Here is an 18,500-nt window from a genome sequence, read left to right on the forward strand (position 1 = left end):
AAGACCCTCTGCCTGTTTGTCTGGTTCTGAGTTCAATTCAAAGAACTAGTATTGTTTTAGAAATTCCTTGGTGGTTTAAGGCGCCTTCTGCTCCCCTGCTCTCCTCTGTGGAGACTTTTCTCCCTCTCCTTTCCCTTCTTTGAGGAGGTGGAGTGGGCGACAACAACAACTAACGGCCAGGAGGAAAATGTTTGTTCTTCAAAGACTTTTAAAAACATTATTTTTCCCCTGTTTCGACATTATTTTTCCCCTGTTCTTGATATTGTGTGGAAACAGCAATGAGTCTTCTTGCCCCTTAAAGGCTAACAAATAGATTATGGCATAAAAACATCAAAACGTCCTTGGTGTGTTTCTCCGTTCCAACCTGGATTGTTTCCCAGGGGACTTTGCCCCCTTCTGCCTCCCTCAGCAACCTCTGAGTCAGGTTGGAAAGTCCCAGGGCAGGTCCCAGAACAAGGCCAGAATGGTTCGGACTCCCTTTTTTATGTTTTGTTTTCCTTTTTACTTCTGAGAAGAACAGCTGAGGGTGCAGTAAACAGTTTTTGGCGAGTTACAATAATCTAAATTTCGTTTGCTTGCCAAGCTAGCAAAGGAATCTCAAGTGACTGCATCTCAAGCTGCTTGACTGACATTTCTCACAGGGATTGAAAAACGGAGGCAGATTTTGCTGAGAAAGTCCTCATCCTTCCTTGACACTGGTGTTTGTGTGTGTGTGTTTCCTGCCCTCTCTCTCTCTGCCACAAGACACCCTCACCCATTTCTCCAGTCCCTAGTTGTCTTTCCTCGCTTTCCCCTTTTTGCGATCCTCCGCTGCCCCCTGCCGGCTGCTTTCTTCCCCGGCTGAAGTGGAAATCAGGTGATTTCTAGGAAATCCTTCAAGGGACCAGTTGAAGCAAGTCACGGGTTGCAAAAAAACGGTCAAGGTTCCCACATATGTCACTGATTTGCAATCGTTGAAAATGTGTGCAAGACAGTAAGAGCCGTGGCAAAATGGTACAGGCAACTCCCCACATGCACGCAATATACTTGCACACAACCAGAAGGCCTTGTGAGCAGACCCTCACCAGAGCCCCAAGAGGATGTGTGCTCAGGCCAAGCCAGCCACTTCTTCCTTGGAGGGAGGCCAAAATGCCTGAGGTGGTTTCCGTGCTTGATCACCATGTGCCAAAGTCAGGAAAGACCAAACACTGTCCTTCTGAAAGACGTTTCTGGGTACCGATCTCCCCGCCAGGCTGCAATCCTGGAGGGCTGTTGTCGCTTTTCATTTGTCACTTGAGGGGGAAAGGGGGCATTTCTCAGTGGGGCTTCAACTGTTTAAGGCAGACCCAAGCTACTTTTTGGACTGCTAGAGGTGGCCACTAGTCAGTTTGCAAAAATCCAGCCTGAGACTTTTAATAATCTTCAGGCTGCATGACATGATGTTGTTGTCATTGAGCCAGGAAAGAGACGCACCAGCGAAACAGCACCATTTTGTTTCCTCTTCTCCTCTGCAGCCTGGCCTTCACAAAATGGCTTCCGTTCTTGGCAGGCAGGCAGGAGGGTGGGGACCTGCCTTGCCCTGACCACTTTCCTCCCTTCAGGGGAGAGGCTTGTTCAGGGTGAGGCTGGCCAAGGGAGGGAGGGAAAGCCACAGCAGCTCCCACCATAACACAGCCTGTTTGAGAGGAAGTAATATATAGATTTGGCTGTTTGTCGGGTGATGGTTTTGTCCCCCCTCACAAGCAGTGACTGGGGCTTGTTATGTATTGACGTTCAGGGTATTGTGTATATAGTTTTCACTCAGGTCCACGTCAGTTAATTTAGGCGGGAAACCCTGGGTTGTTGTTGTTACAGTGTGACAGCCGGCTGCCTATAAAAGCAGGCCGGCTGAGCTGTTTGCTGTTCAGTTCAGTTCCAGCTTACTTATAAAGAACCACTTGGAGGAATCTTTGTGTCGTCTGCTTTGTCAACCCACAACTTAATAGGTCTCATCCACTCTTCCACTTCTCCCCCCTCTTTCCGCTGTAGAAACCGGCTGTTCACGGCTGAATCGGAGCAAACGTCAACCAGGTCTTCTGCAGATTGACGTTTGCTCCGATTTAGCAGTAAAGAGTGGATTTTCTGGGAGGAAGCAGCAGGGCAAACAGAACATGGCTCGGACCAGGGCTTTTTTCAGCCAGAACTCAGTTCCTTCACCTCTAGGTGGGCACCTTTGCCATCCTAAGAGAATAAGGGCAGCCTTCATGGCGAGTTCCAGCACCCCTTTTTCTAGAAAAATAGCACTCTCCCCAGGGGCCCTAGAAGGCCTTCACACTCCAACAGCCCCAGGAAGCTTCAACCACATTCTGCTACAATGCCATGGTCCCCCTGACTCACCCGGGAAATATAAATCACCATTTCACCATTTCTTGCAGGGAATCCACTGGGGTCTGGCCATAGTCCGAGCCTGAGCACTTTCCACAAGAAATCAAATGCTGTTATGATTGATTGATTTCACAAAATGTATGTGCCGCCTGATGCCTTCTCAACTCACACATTTCAATCAAAGGGGAGGAGGAAGAGATATTCCAACGCTGAATTTATTGACATTGAAAACCATTCATTCATTCTTTTTTTTATAAAAAAACACACTTTTCAGGAATTGTAAATAAGCAACATAAATGCAACATGCAAGGAAAACTCAAGCATTACCTGCATTTCACCAGCAGGCCCTAAAATTCAACAATAAAATCTGTTTTTAAAAATCCCAGTCACAGTGGTAGTGTGGATCTCAAAAGGACACATCTGAGGTGCCAAAGGGCAGGGCAAAGAGGTTTTCGTTTGTTTGTTTTTAGCAAACAATAGAAGCTGTAAAGTGAAGGTGTCAGACCCACCTCTGCACACAGATGCCACCATTTAGGAGCTGCCACAGATAACACTCTTACCTGGGCCACTGGCACCCCAAGCGTCTGAGGCAGCACCAAGATCCACACTGAATTGCAGTCGGGACAATCTGATTTTGGTGTGGCAGAACTTTTTTTCAGGGGAGTGGGAAGGAGGAGGAAGGGGGCACCTTAAGAGACATGAAAACAGAAGGATTTGGGAGCAGGTGTGTGTCATGTAACGGTCAGTGTGCTAGACTAGGAGCTGGAAGACCAGGGTTCAAATCCCCCCTCACCCATGAAGCTCACTGGGTGACGTTGGGCCAGTCATTGCCTCTCAGCCTAATCTACCTCACAGGGTTGTTGTGGAGAATACAATGAGTGGAGGAGAACCATTCAGGGTCATAGCTCAGGGCTGGAACCTTGCATGCAGGCGACTCTAGGTTCAATCCACAGCACCTCCAGGTAGGACCAGGAGGGAACCTTTTATGAAATCCTGGACAGCCACTGCCAGTCAGTGCAGGCAGTCTAGAGCTAGATGAACCAATGGCTCTCTGACTCAGTGTAAGGCAACTTCCTGACTTCCTCCTGTGACTCTCTCTCTGGGCAGAAGAAACACACTTCCAATCCCCACCCAAGAATACATCACCCACATCGACTGGATAATGCCTTCAGCAGTATGAAATTCAAGAGGAGGACCGACCAACAAGGTCTGCACTGCAGGGGCCTCTTCTCCGGCCTGCGGACTGGAGGCACGTCCATTTGCCCTAGGAGCTCCCACTCTCCTCCTCTGGGTTCAGCACCAACGTCCCGCCTGGCCAGGGCACCTCGGAACAGAGTTGGCAAGGAGGCCGGATGGCTTCTTCCCTGCGTCTGGAGCCCCTGTCAGTAGCACACCTTTTAAATGTGTTTGGGGGTGTCATTGGGTTGTGATTTTATCCTGTGAACCGCCCTGAGGTCTGCGGGTATAGGGCAACATACAAATTTAATAAATGAACAATAACAATGCCTGTCATGGGGCAACAAAAAACCCTTTTGCCCAATTCAGTCCACAGCTGATAGCACCAAACCTCTTGGGCCACAGTAATTTGGCCCTTTTCCTCGCAGTCTCCTTTTGCTGTTCCTTTGGTGGCAGGATGGCCAGTTTAAGGTCACTTAACGGAGTGTCTTGAGAGGCTGAAATGGTTTTTGACTCCTCGGAGGTCAAATTCCTGTCCCTTTGTTCTTTTTGTGTAGTCTGTTGTTTTCACTGCAGAGGGGGAGATAGTTCTGGATGCCAACCACGTTCCCATCTCAAAGCAGCCCTGAGGAGCCGGTCAGCCTCTCCCCACTGGGATGGTCAGGTTTGGAGGCAGACATTTCATAAAGGGAAGTCATCTGAAGGTGGCCTCCCTCCTCGTTGAAAATTCCTCATTTCTATTTCTGTGCTGCCTTGAATGTCCCCTGCAGGAGGAACAAGAGGAAGAAGCATGATGAAGCTGTCAGTATTGGGGCATTCGATGGCACAGAGGCCACCTGCTCCAATCCCTTGACCCATCAAGCTGTGCTAAAAATAAACATACTCAGAGCAAAGACTTAAGGTTTCCAGAGGAGGCACCAGCAACTCAGCCAAGCCTCTCCCTTTAGGGAAGGTGGGAAATACACAGGGACGCTAAGCAGCCCGATCCGGAATATAAAGCCCTTCTTGTTCTTCAGACCCTGGGTAGAACCCCTGGGCTTCTTGGAAGGAAGGAGGAGATATACATTGAATAATAAATAATAAATGCAAAGTAACAGAGGAACAAGATCCTCCACAAAATCAGGCGGCAGCAGAGACGGCCTTTCTTTGCGCACGTGTGTGCAAAAGTTAGTCTCACTTGCGGCTGACTCCAGATGGTTTGATCATTCCCAGAAAGTAGAAGCACCAAAAGAATGATCCCTTCCCCACGGAGGCCTGTTTTCAAGGAGGGCAGCCATCCGCATCCATTCCCCACTTACCGACGGAGGAGCTGGTGGAGCTGGCGGGCTCCTGGCTGCTTGCTGCAAAAAGGAGAAAATAAAGAGAGTGCGTATCACTGCCTGTGTTTTAGGGAGGGAGCTCTCATTTCCACTTGCACCTTTCCTCTTTGCTTCCACACACACACATACCCCTCCATTCCCCGTTAAGTCCAAATGTTAACATACGACTCAGTCTACAACCTCCTAAGATTATGCAGTAAAATTATAATCATACAGGAATAATAATTCAGGATGCTTTGCAACCATCAATGCAGTTCTCCATGTGTTGCTTAGATGTACTATTTGTTACGATAATGAAGCAATGCAGCTGCAAAGTCCTAGCTTGAAGTGTAAACATGATGGGAATGTTGGGACTGCTGTGGGAACAGAGGGGCAGTCATTTCACAGTGTGCAGCACCGGAATTACCTCACAGTGTAATATGAGCTGTACAGGATGTACAGGGAGTGTTTGTTACAACACTGCTGGAGTATGGAGAGAGCAGTCCTGTTTTTTGTAATGCTGCAAAGACATGTAAAAACGTTTCTGTCTATCTCTTTCCCCTGCCTGGGGGAGGCAGGAAAGAGGGGTGTGTTCTTCTCACGTTTGAGAAGAATTGCCGATCGAGACCTTGCCTGCGTCTGCTGGGGAATGCAGCCAGGGAGGTCAAAAAGGAATCAAGCCGGGTGCCTGGACTGCTGCCAGCTTCTCATGAGAAGGGCTTGAATTTCCAACACTATTATCTGTGAGTGTACATGTGCAAATGATTGTGCAGTGCTCCAATGTCGCCTTAAGTTGTGTTTTCTGTGAAGTCCCATTGTACGTAGCATAACTCACACACCAAGGCCAGCCCAATACGTTTTGACACCTGAGGCCGGCCCCAAAATGGCCTCCCACTCCCCACCAGGGAAGAAGGGGCGAGGGGAGATTTATACCCAGGGCATAGGGAGAAAGATTGACATGGGGATCTGGTGCCCTGCTGAATCCTGCCGCCTGAGGCAGTCGCCTCCCCTTGCCTCCTGGGTGGGCTGGCCCTGTCATACACCATTCTCCTGAAACGGAAGTGCCTTGTGTTTTTCACTGTTCCTAAATGTTTAGCTTTGGAACGGACTGTGGCTAAAAACACACGCTCTCCTTTCATGCTCATTGGGTGGTTATAGGATGCTGGAGACAGAGACCCTGCTCCAGAAATAGTGATGGGTCTTTGACCGCCTGTGACCTCTGACCTAGGGTTGCCATACGTATTGGAAATCCCAGACATGTCCTCTTTTGGGGGGTCTACATGCCCATCTGGGGGGATTTCTACACTTTTAAGCTAATGGCTGGGGTTTTTTAAAAAAACCTGTGTGCATATGGGCGACCTGGGCTCTGTCTCTCAACTCTGCCTCTGTTTTTTTGGGGGGGGCGAGGTCAACAATCTTTTGGGCTACCGTGCAAATAGAAGCTTAACAACATGCCAACCCTACTGTGACCACTATATCACTGGCGGTTAGCACTTATTTGCTGCTATAAATCTTGCAACAACAAAAACAAACACTTTTCAAAGGAAAAAGGAGTCACTCACTTGAGGTTCTTTCATAGGCTGCTCCCATTCGTACTTTCTCTACAGAAACAGAATAAGAAGATCAGATCAGGGAGAGGATGGAGCGTGAGAGGCAGGGAGTTCCAAATTTTGGCATTGCACAGGGCGCTGCTGAAATTTGACACTCCACTGTTGCTAGTTACATGCGGCTGGTGGGCAGAAATTGGCTAAGCAACCAGTGGAGTCTACTTTTCCTATTCCCTCCCCCCGAATCACTTGCCCCAACAAGAGATTGCAAGCAAGGCTTTGATGGTACTCAAGGCCTACAAGCAGAAAGCAAGCAAGCAAACAAACAAACAAACAAACATGACATTTGAAATGTCCCCACTGTTCAAGAAGGGTTGGAAACCACAGCTGTAGATCGCCACCATTAAAGATCTACAGGACACACGGCGACTCAGTCGCCAACAAACGTACTGTAGGCTCAGTTATGCAGCTGCAAATGAAACATTTTAAATGTGTTGTAAAGTGCAATATATAAATGTGACACCAGATGGCGACAGTGAGCTATCCTAAATTCAATGCCTTTTTCAAAATGGTTTTTAAAAAGCATTTTCACAGCAGTTTTTTTATATGTGTGTAGATTCCAGCGTGAAGCTACCAGCACGAGTCTGACCAAACTGCGGGAGGCAGTGGAAGACAGAGTGCCTGGTGTTCTCTGGTCCATGGGGTCACGAAGAGTCAGACACAACTAAACGACTAAACAACAGATTCCAGCTTAGTATCCCTGTGCAAATTTGGGCTAGAGGTCAGGGATATTTGTGTCTCTGCCAATGTTGCTGGACTCTGGTTCCCAGCAGCCAGCAAGGCTAACTGTCAGGGTTGACGAGAATTGTGGTCCGTATCGGAGTCTGGAGGGCCACAAATTCTCCATCGTTGGTCTAGATGACAGGGACTTGCCAGCCCCTTGGCATTTTGGAGCCATTATTACATTATGTAACCCACATGAATCCTGCTTCCCAAACATATCAGAATAGGGCCCAGGAGGCAGTGGGGAAGAACAGTTAGGCTACTTTCTGGTTGGTGTTCCACAGGTCATTTATGGGGTGGGGGAAACTTGTGAGGGAGCTGCCAGGAAGGCTTTGCCATCAGCACATTCTCAGTCAGGACAGACAAAACCCAGCAAAACCAGCCAGTGTTTACTTACTGCGGACAAAGAAGATCACAGCAGCAACCACAGCCACTCCCACCACAGCCACTGCCACTGCCACAACGCCCCACATAATGTTTTCCAGAGTGGTGGAAGAATGGCCTCCCTTGGCTAAAAGCAAACAAAAGATATTTCTGTTCAGACACTGGTGGCAGCTCCCAAAGCCTCATCCAGACATACCACAATCTTTTTTTTGAGGCGAGATGCTGCGTACCAAATCTGAGACCTCCCATGCGCAAAACAATGTGCTTTGGCAATGCTCTCTAGAATGCCCTCCCCTCTAAGGCAACCCATTGCTCACCATTAGATTGCTTCAGAGAAGACCAGAAGAACCTATGATTAGGAGTGGCATTCAGCAACCTCATGGAACACCCCATAATTATATCAATAAAACCGGTAAGATTTCTCACCTCCCAGAGAGGGTCCCTCTCCTTCCAATGATTGCTCTTCAAACTCAACTCTTTGAACACCACGCCCTCCCTACATCCCTGAACCTAAATCACATCTCCTCCTTTGCACCCCCAAAGTATGGACAATGTCACATGGAGTATTAGCCTATAATAGCGCTGGAGTCCCTCGTTCGACTCTGGGAGGACGTTCTCCTCCTAGAATCCAGCAAAGAAGGCCATCCAAGAGGTTGGGTGGTCATCTATCATGGATGCTTTAGCTGAGATTCCTGCATTGCAGGGGGGTGGATTCAATGACCCTTGGGGTCCTTTCCAACAACTCTATTGTGATTCTCTGATTCCTCCTCCTGCCCCTCTCCTGTCGTTTCTCACCAGGCTCCTCCCAGGCCAAGACCAGAGGCTGTGTTAGGCTGACATGCTCTATGTGGCAATAATAGCGGTTCCTGTCCTGGGGGTCCACATCAATGCTGAGCCAGGCGTGGTAGGTCCCGTTGGAATTGGGAGCGACGTCCCTGCGGAAAGTGGCATGCTCCATGACCTTCCCGTCCATCCTCCAGGTGGTGTCAATCTCTCTGGGGTAGAAGCCATAGGCCTGGCAGATGAGGGACTCCTGGCTGTCTGGAAGGGCCTGACGCGTCACCTTCCCCACTGGGAGCTCTGCCAAAAACAAAGGAACCTCTCCAGTAGCTGGCAGGATGGATGGTGCAATTCACGTGGTCATCCAGTGCCATCCTGACCTGAAATTCGATTACTGATGCCTTCAACATCCCCAAGAGATGACAAGGTCAGAAAAGAGAAATTATCGACTTCTCTTGTATTTCGTCAGACTTACAACTCCCTGTCCTCCACAAATATGCTTAAGGTCTTTGCAGTGAATATCATCAATAGATGAATTGACCCATGGCTCAGACGGATTATGTCCCCATACCTGTTCCCATAGATGTTCCACTGTGAAACCTTTGTCCATTTTTAAAAGAAATTATTCAGACAAACCCCATGGGTCTCCCTGCTATGGGCCTGTGATACCCAAAGCAATCTGAAGCCCCTGTGTGGCAGCTGGGGAGACTGAAGGTCCCCACTTCCCCACAGTTGTCTAAGCCCCCCCTCAGTGTTTCCCTGAAGCAATCTGAGACTGTGCCTGCATGAAGCTAACCTCTCCTCTGCCCTCCTCATGCCTCTCCTGGTTCTTTGAGACCAGGGAGGAGGGGAGCTGGTCACAGCAGGAGGGTGAGACTCCCTGGATTCCTCAGCCGCCTGCCTCGCTTCTGTCTCCCGGCCTCCCTCCTCTCCAGCCTCCACTTCTGCCTCTGATTCTGGACTGCTCTCTGCCACAGACTCTCTCAGCTCACTAAGCCCTGTTACCTCTTCACATTCTGACACTTCCCAGTCTTCTCCCTCTTCTCCCTTTGACCGTTCATCATTGTCCTACCACCACTCCCTGAGCTCTGAGCCTTCTTCTCTTGAGGGTTCCTCGGCTGGTTCCTCCCACCAGTCCTCTGCATCCAACCAGCCCATGACACCCAAACACCCGAAACCTCTCAAATGTCTCATTTATTTTTACCAACCACACCCACGTTTTTATAGTTTTGACACACAGTCCAAAGACCGCTTCAGCTCCCGGAGTTGCTCATGGGTCAATCTGTCCCCCTGACCCAAAATTATCAGCCACCCCCTTCTAGGCAGATTTGGGCTTCTTTTTGATTTTTTTCAAAAAATCAACATCCACACACTGTAGCCTGAAGTGACCCACTCCCAGACTTCCTTCCTGCACAAAACAGAGTTTTGGTCTGAAATATGATGTGGGTGGGTGGAGAAATAAGTAGCGAAATCACGACTCCACCCTCCAACAAGAAAGGCGATTCAGACTCAACATCAGGAATAACTTTCATAAAGATAAATTCAACAGTGTAAATAAGTTTTGATGGATGTTATATTGGAATACTGAAAGACTTAGTTCATGTAAAATATGCAGGGATTTACGGTATGCAAAATGAACCATGGAAAGAGAAGGAGGGAAGTCATTGATATTTTAAGGTTGTTTAAATGAATATTCTAAAATGTAAAACAGAAAAAAATTAATAAAAATTATATATATACAGTAGTACCTTGGTTCTCGAACAGAATGCTTTCTGTTCTGTTCATAAATCAAGCTGCGGCTTCCGATTGGCTGCCGGAGCTTCCTACAGCCAATCGGAAGCCGCGGAAGCTGCACCAGACATTTTGGCTTCCCAAAATTGTTCAAAAACTGGAACACTCAACTCTGGTTTTTGATCATTCAGGTGCCAAAACGTATGAGTTCCAAGGCGTTCAGCAACCAAGGTATGACCGAATATTTTTTAAAAAGGAACACCCTTCCAACAGCAAGAGCTGTTCAACAGTGGAACAGTCTCCCTCAGGAGGTGGTGGACTCTCCTTCCTTGGAGGATTCCAAGCAGACGTTGGCTGGCCCTCTGTCCTGGATGCTTTAGCTGAGATCCCTGCATTGCAGGGGGTTAGACTAGATGACCCTGGGGGTCCTTTCCAACTCTACAACTCCATAATTCTACCATTCGATGCATTAGCCCTCCTCCCCACTCCCATTCCCCACCCACCCATCTCACCTGTCCTCAGCAGAGTTTCATTCCCGTAGTCCAGGTATCTCTGCAGCCACTCAATGCATTCCTCCTCCAGGTAGGCCTTCCGGTACTGCTTCTTGGCCAACTCTGCCTCCCACTTCCTCTTCATCACTTGGGCCTCTCTGTCAGCCGCCGTCCAGGTGAGGGTCTCCTTCTCAAAAGTGAGGAAGTCCCTCCCGTCGTAGCCGTACCGGTAATACCCTTCTTTGCGCCCGTCTGGGCTCAGTTCACAGCCGTACATGAGCTGCAGAGTGTGGAAGCCTGAAAGAGACCCCCGAGAGGTCAATTGGGGGGGGGGGCAACAGCATCAGAGCAAGATTTCTATCCCATGTCAAGCCCCACAATAACAACAACAGTAAGGTAAAGGTAAAGGACCCGTGGCCATAAGGAAGGCTGATGGCCGAAGAATTGATGCTTTTGAATTCTGGTGCTGGAGGAGACTCTTGAGAGTCCCATGGACTGCAAGGAGATCAAACCTCTCCATTCTGAAGGAAATCAGCCCTGAGTGCTCACTGGAAGGACAGATCCTGAAGCTGAGGCTCCAAGACTTTGGCCACCTCACGAGAAGAGAAGACTCCCTGGAAAAGACCCTGATGTTGGGAAAGATGGAGGGCGCAAGGAGAAGGGGACGACAGAGGACGAGATGGTTGGACAGTGTTCTCGAAGCTACCAGCATGTTTGACCAAACTGCTATAGGCAGTGGAAGACAGGAGTGCCTGGCGTGCTCTGGTCCATTGGGTCACGAAGAGTCAGACACGACTAAACGACTAAACAACAACAAAGGACCCCTGGAAGGTTAAGTCCAGTCAAAGGTGACTATGAGGTTGTGGCGCTCATCTCCACTTTCAGGCTGAGGGACCTGGCATTTGTTCACTGACAGCTTTCCAGGTCTTGTGGTCAGAATGACGGAAACCAGAGTTCACGGAAACACCGTTTACCTTCCCAATGCAGCAGTACTTATTTATCTACTCGCACTGGCATGCTTTCGAAGTGCTAGGTTGGCAGGAGCTGGGACAGAGCAACAAGAGCTCACCACAGCGCCACCTGCATCCCTTAACAACAACAACAACAATACTAAACAAGGCACACATCCCCCTCAGCCTTACTGATGTGGTCCAAAGGAAAGCAGAGCAGGATGTTTGGCACCAGCTAGGCTGCCTGTAGGAGTCATGCAAGGTGCCATCCAACCGCTTTAGGGACTATGCTCTGGATGTGTGTATGGTTTACTCCGTCGCCTTTTCTCCTCCTGCAGCTATCCCACAAGGCATTGGGGGTTTAGGATCAAGATTCTCCTTCTCCTAGATGGGCTCCCTTCCCAGGTGGATGAGCCCCATCTGCCCCTCACTTCCCTCTATTGCAGGGGTAGGCAACCTAAGGCCCGGGGGCCAGATGTGGCCCAATTGCCTGCTAAATCCAGCCTGCGGGTGGTCTGGGAATCAGTGTGTTTTCACATGAGTAGAATGCGTCCTTTTATTTAAAATGCATCTCTGGGTTATTTGTGGGGCCTGCCTGGTGTTTTAACATGAGTAGAATGTGTTCTTTTATTTAAAATGCATTTCTGGGTTATTTGTGGGGCCTGCCTGGTGTTTTCACATGAGTAGCATGTGTCCTTTTATTTAAAATGCATCTCTGGGTTATTTGTGGGGCATAGGAATTCTTTCTTTTTTTCAAAATATAGCCGGCCCCCCACATGGTCTGAGGGGCGGTGGACCGGCCCACGGCTGGAAAAGGTGGCTCTATGGCATGTGCAAAAAACCCCTTTTTGACCGTTGGATCCACTCTTGGTCTCATCTGCTCAACCCACCAGAGCCTGTCTTCGCATGCAGGGGACGTCCCTAACTCACCGAGGTTTTGAGACCCATCGGCTCCCCTCACCTGATTCCCAGGACTGTGGCTGCTGTCACAGGCTGAAAGCCTCCGGGAGCCACAGGTGAGAGCCGAGTGCAGGTTGGGGAACAAAGGTGGGCAAACTACCCCAGAAGGAGCCTGACTGGCAGGGAGAAAGCAGCTTATCCCTGATTAGGAATCACTATTCTCCCTTTCAAGTCACCATCTCCTGCTCCTGGAAGGGACAAACCTGGCAGAGAGAGAGACTGAGCTCCCTTCCGGCCCTCCACTCACCTTTGCTCTGGTTGTATTCATCCTGTAGGTCCAGCAGGTACTGGCTAAATTTCATATCCAGCTTGAGGAATTCCTGGGTGATCTTTTCCCAGTACTGAGCATTGTCCCTCTCTGCTTTCAGCATCCAGGAAACTTGAGGCACAGCCTTCTCGGTTTCGCTGTCATACTTAACAATGGGCTGGTGGTCCACGTACCCCCCAGCAATGAACGGGGGCAGCCCCTGACTGGGCCCTGACACCCCCGTGCATAAGTAGCGCAAGGAGTGACTGGAGCAGCCTAGGAAGGACACAGAGAGAGCGGGGGCAGAGCTTCATATATTTATTTGCCAAATCCTTATTTCCTTATGAATAGCCTTTGGACTATAATGTAACTTAAGTAGAAAACTATATTTAGAAATATTTTTCTTGGTAAAGCATTTTATTTTTAAAATCCAATTAAAATAAAAGAAATCCAACTTAATTTTTTTAAAATCTGATTTTAAAAAAATCATTAACATTTATCCACCCTGGTTTGTAATAACTAATACCTAATAACCAATATTCTAAAAGCTTCAGCGAGTTCATCAATAGAGATCTCAAAGTATTCCCAACGAAGCCTGAGGCATTTATATTTTCTTGCAACTTGTTCCGCCAGCACACGATTTTTAAAAAGCCAAGGTTTCAACAAAATGATCACAATTTTGTCTACCCTCTCCAGCAGGGATCATATTAGCCAGTTTACAACAGTGCAGGCTAACGTCCCAATATTGAGTCAGCTAATCAGCGAGAGGCGGGGATCAGATTTTATTCCATTGTAAGCAATGATTATATGGGCTGCACTCGGTCAGTAAAGGACCACCATCTCCCCATCGCTTGTCCCTGAGGCATCTTTTATAGGCTAAGCAAAAAAGCTAATGAGCCCAGGGGGAGGGTTTGTCCTCTGCTGAGTTCAGTGTCTTTAGTAACACCAACCCAAAGCTTCCTTATAAAAATATTTATTTATTTATTTACAATGATTTTTATTTTTTTAAAAAAACGGCCGGGATTCTTAAGTGGGGAGAGGGGAGCTGTGGCTGTCAGGTCCTGCTCTGGGGGTTCCCCCTGGGGTATCTCCGGGGGGGGAGGCACTGGGAGACCCCAATTCTGGACTATGATGAGTCCGCTCTGGCTGGATCTCCCCACTGAATCCCAGACTGGCTTTTGGGGGGCAGAGCGGGTCTCTTGAACAACAGGGAGGGTACTATCTCCTGCAGATGAGAATATCAGGAGGAGGAAGGAGAGACTAGAAAGCGGACTGGATCCGGATTAGGCGGTGGGCAACCCCTCAGCTCTCTTTCTATTGCCCACCCACATTCTGCCCACCCCGACTTGTGGCACTCGGGGGTACTCGGGGGTACTCACCGAAGCAGCCCCCCAACAGGAGCAAGAGCGGTCCCCACCGAGGGAGGAGCAGCCGCCGCCCCATCGGCCTCCCCCCTCGCCAAGTCCCTCCTGCCCAGAGGAGGAAGCCCCCCCAATCCGGAGCAAGAGGCGAGATGGGCGGGGCCGAGATGGATATCCGCCCAATGGGAAAGGAGACCCGGAGCTGCGGTGGGAAAGTGAAACTGAAAGTTCTCCGCCGGGTGACGCGTTTGCGGGGGAGGGGAGGGCGAAGTCAGGCAAGGAGGGGAGTCCACGGCGGGGGGGGGGGAGAGATGTGCCCTTATTTTGGACGGAGAGGCGGGCAGAGGGGACTCCGGGTTTTGCCTCAGGCCGCTTCTCTGCAGCGCTTGTTTCTTTCTTCTTCCTTTCATGGGGTTCCTCCCCTCCCCCCGTATTGTACCCTGTGAACCTCTCTGAGATCATGGGATGGAAGGACAGTCTATAAATAAACAAAACAAATACATTAATTGAAAAAGCGAAGCTTCGCCCTATATGTCAGCACACACTATATTTGTCGCCTCTCTCTCCATAGCCAAGAGGGGGAGCGAGGGAGGGGCAGCCCCCCAAAAAGAAATCAATAAAGGTAAAGGACCCCTGACAGTTAAGTCCAGTCGGGAACGTCTGGGGTTGCGGCGCTCATCTCGCTTTAGAAAACACACACTTAGCTAGATGGACAAAGGATCTGACTCTGTGTAAGACAGCTTCCCTTCTTCCAGTTTAAACAGCTTTCTAGAACCATGAGGTCCGGCGTATTATTTTGCCTTTAAGGGAAGGCAATGCGGCCAAGTGGCAGGACATCTCCTTTGCAAGCAATATGTGAATCTCACGTCCCCTCTAGGTAGGGCTGGGCGAGACCCCTGCTTGAAACTCTGGGGAGTCGCTGCCGGTCAGTGTAGGCCATACTGAGCTGGACAGGCGACCGGTTTGACTCTGGATTGCTCAGCTTCAAGCATCCCTCAAGCCCCGTTTTCCCCTTCCAGCTCTCTGGCCTGGCTCTCAAGGTGGGGATTCTCTACTACGGAGGGCGCCTGGTCACTTTGGGAAGCGTCAGCAGCGGAAAACTTATTACGTTTGTCCTCTACGAAATGGAGTTTTCCGCGGCAGTGAAGGTAAGTTTTTATTTTGGGGGCCAGGGACGCACAGCAGGGCTTGGGCAGGGGGTTCAGGAGAGCAAAGACCAACATAAAGGTCCCACTAAAGGGACCCCTGACCATTAGGTCCAGTCGTGGCCGACTCTGGGGTTGCGATGCTCATCTCGCATTATTGGCCGAGGGCGCCTGCATACAGCTTCCGGGTCATGTGGCCAGCAGGACTAAGCTGCTTCTGGCGAACCAGAGCAGCGCACGGAAACGCCGTTTACCTTCCCGCCAGAGCGGTACCTATTTATCTACTTGCACTTTGACGTGCTTTCGAACTGCTAGGTGGGCAGGAGGTGGGACCGAGCAACGGGAGCTCACCATGTTGCGCGGATTCAAACCACCGACCTTCTGATCGGCAAGCCCTAGGCTCGTCTGCAAAGAGGCTCTGTAACTTGTGTTTCCCTCCTGGCTCTGGAGGAGGGGAATCACAGCCCTGGTTTTTTCTCCTTTCCTCGCTCCTTCTGCACAGAATGTCTCCTTTGAGCTCTGTCCCAGGGAGGTGGTGGCGCTGGTGGGTCTCAACGGCAGTGGGAAGAGCACCTGCGTGGCACTGCTGGAGCGCTTCTATGAGCCCCAGGCTGGGGAGATCCTGCTGGACGGGGTCCCGATCCGAGATTATGAGCACAAGTACCTGCACAGCAAGGTGAGCCAGAGGGCCCCACAAAGTGTGGCTGAGATCAAACTCCTGTTTCCTCTTCATTCTTTATTATTTATTATTCATTTTATTTATTGAATTTATATTCCGCCGTATACCCTCAGGTCTCAGGTCAGTTTACAGAATAAAGTCATATAAAACCACACAATCCATAATCCATTCTTCCTTATGGAAGATGCAGAAATGGCAAAACTCTACTGGAAGAATAAGAAATCAAGATAACAAGGTTTTTTTTTATAAAAGAATGGAAATAGTTTATGGAATATATACAGATAAATTGTAAACAGACAAGAACACTGGCAGGATTATTGTAATAACCTGCAGCTACATAAGAGTATATATTTAAAGAAGATAAATAAATTAAGTTAATTTGGATAGGCAGAAGATACTAACAATAAATTTAAGGAACTGCATAAAGAGGGGGAAGAAAGTCAAGTTTTAAAATGTCAAAATGATTGTAAAAATCAGTGAAATGTATATATCTGAAAAGTATAAATGGTTTTTAAAAAAATACATAATCCAAATAAAAACAACAGCCCAATAACCCCCCCCAAAAAAACCCTACATTTTAAAAGGGCATAGGCTCTCAAATTTATCTCACATTTATCTCACAAGATTTATATACCATTTATTTGTAATAAAACCTCAAAGCAGTTAACAAGAAGAAAGAAACAATTTAAAAAGTTGAAAACAACTATTTAGCATTGAAAAATAATTAAAATCAACAATAAGCTAAACAAACAAAACCCAGATTGAAACGCTTGTTCGTGTTCCGCACATTTCGATAGGGTTGCCTGGACATGTATGTTTTAGAAGATGCTGAAAAGAATATGGCAAAAGCGCCTGCCTAATGTCAATTGGCAGGGAGTTCCAAAGGATTTTGGGGATGCTAGAGAGTTGTCAGTGCCAAGGGGAAGGCGCTTGTTTTTCACAAAACAGGAAGCATCTTTTGCAGAAGAGGAAACGACAGGGTGTGGCTGAGCACTGGAGAGGAAACGTGGGTTGTGCTTCCGTAATTGACGCCTCTCTCTGACTCATCAGCCGAGGAGCGTGAGGACTTTCGGACTCACTTCCCACCTCTTTCTGTAATGAAGAGTTACTACCCTGTGGTATTGTTAAGAGTGGCTTATCAGTAGCTTGGCCTCTAGCGAGCGAGCTCTGACCTTCATGAGAATTTACGTTCCCTTCTCCCAAAGAGGAGGAGAGGGGTTGCTGAAGCCTTCCTCATCTGAGTCTCCGTCCCATTGCTCCCCTCCCCCGCTTCACTTGGGGGGGGGGCTCTGTCCATGGCAGATACAGCCCAGCCCTAATTCTGTCCATGGCAACCCCAAAAGTTCTTTAGGAAGAACTTCCTGACAGTAAGAGCTGTTTGACAGTGGAATTTGCTGCCCAGGAGTGTGGTGGAGTCTCCTTCTTTGGAGGTCTTTAAGCAGAGGCTTGACAACCATATGTCAGGAGTGCTCTGATGGGGTTTCCTGCTTGGCAGGGGGTTGGACTCGATGGCCCTTGGGGTCTCTTCCAACTCTATGATTCTATGATTCTAAAATGAATTACAGAGGCAGCCATGCTTCTGAACACACGGTGCTGGGAATCTCTCCTGGGCAGAGTCCCAGTGACTTGTTTGTGCACGGTGAGGAGGCTGGCCCAGATGGGACCTCATGTAACTGGATGATGGCCTGATCCACCCAGGAACCTCCTCTCATGTTCTTAAATGTGAGGGTATTCCAACCGTTTCAAAGGGATTTTAGGTAGCTTATTTTAAATTAAATCTTTAAAATAGTATTTTTAAAACATTTTCATGAGCTCCTTTGGGAGGAAGAGTGGGATCAAAATTTAAAATAAATTAAATATTTTGGGCATCTTCTGTTCATTTCAGTGGGAGAACATCCTCCTGGGATTCTGGACTTTTGGGGCAATCCTGCCTTGGTCACTCCCAACCACATTCTGCCCCAGATCAGATATCTACACATTTATTTTATTATATTCCCAACCCTCCTTTCTTTCGTCCTGGAACCAAAGGCAGCATCCAGGTGGTCCCCAATCCAGGCACTGAGCAGAATTCAGTGGCGTAGCGTGGGGGGTGCAGGGGGGGCCAGCCGCACCGGGCGCAACATCTGGGGGTTAGGGGGCGCAAATCCACGGGTTAGGGGGTGCAAATCCACGGGTTAGGGGGCGCAAATTACTTGCCTTGCCTCGGGTGCTGACAACCCACGCTACGCCACTGCCAGAATTCAGACCCTCTGGGCTTCAGCAACATGACAGCCTCATGTAACTTAAGCCCACACCTGTGAAACTGCAGATTTTGTCCCCATCTGGCTTTAGACACTAGTTCCTCAGTCACTTTACAAAGGAAGACCAATTATTGGCACCTCCCTGCCAGAGTCTGTGAATATTGCCAGGAACTTCAAAATCTCTGGAACTTCTGTGATAAGAAGGAAAGAACCACTAAAGAAGGAGGTGGAGCACCCTTGTTTATTTCAGTCCAACAAGTATTGCAAAAGGAATAATAATAATTATATCCAGTGTCTTCAAAGCAAGGTGCAGCAAATATTAAGAATACAGTGGTGCCTCGCAAGACGAAATTAATTCGTTCCACGAATTTTTTCGTCTAGCGAA

The 18,500-nt window shown here is 48.7% G+C and overlaps 3 protein-coding genes and 1 long non-coding RNA gene across 4 annotated transcripts in view; 1 reads left to right on the top strand and 3 right to left on the bottom strand.

Annotated features, from left to right (window-relative positions):
• LOC309364897 (major histocompatibility complex class I-related gene protein-like) overlaps positions 1 to 2,391 on the bottom strand; it is a 33,368-nt gene extending 30,977 nt beyond the window's left edge. The window contains exon 1 of the mRNA XM_081902890.1: positions 2,356 to 2,391. Coding sequence (XP_081759016.1) covers positions 2,356 to 2,376 — 21 coding nt within the window. The 5' untranslated portion in view covers positions 2,377 to 2,391. The remainder of the gene's footprint in view (positions 1 to 2,355) is intronic.
• LOC309364986 (major histocompatibility complex class I-related gene protein-like) overlaps positions 1 to 18,500 on the bottom strand; it is a 91,067-nt gene that overhangs the window by 26,705 nt on the left and 45,862 nt on the right. The gene's annotated exons all lie outside the window — the stretch shown is intronic.
• On the top strand, positions 733 to 3,540 carry LOC309365502. Its single transcript, XR_014166209.1, has 2 exons — positions 733 to 1,212; positions 2,394 to 3,540. It is a non-coding gene; the product is annotated as an uncharacterized lncRNA (long non-coding RNA).
• Positions 2,541 to 14,144, bottom strand: LOC309364963 (major histocompatibility complex class I-related gene protein-like). Its single transcript, XM_081903017.1, has 8 exons — positions 14,070 to 14,144; positions 12,691 to 12,966; positions 10,555 to 10,830; positions 8,327 to 8,611; positions 7,545 to 7,658; positions 6,380 to 6,418; positions 4,818 to 4,859; positions 2,541 to 4,283 (listed from the first exon to the last, which is right to left on the bottom strand). Exons 1-8 carry the CDS (start codon positions 14,131 to 14,133, stop codon positions 4,201 to 4,203), a joined length of 1,179 nt encoding a protein of 392 aa, XP_081759143.1. The 5' UTR covers positions 14,134 to 14,144; the 3' UTR covers positions 2,541 to 4,200.

The sequence above is a fragment of the Podarcis melisellensis genome, assembly GCF_964234715.1.
Source record: "Podarcis melisellensis genome assembly, chromosome: 2".
In the NCBI taxonomy this organism is placed as follows: Eukaryota; Metazoa; Chordata; class Lepidosauria; order Squamata; family Lacertidae; genus Podarcis; species Podarcis melisellensis.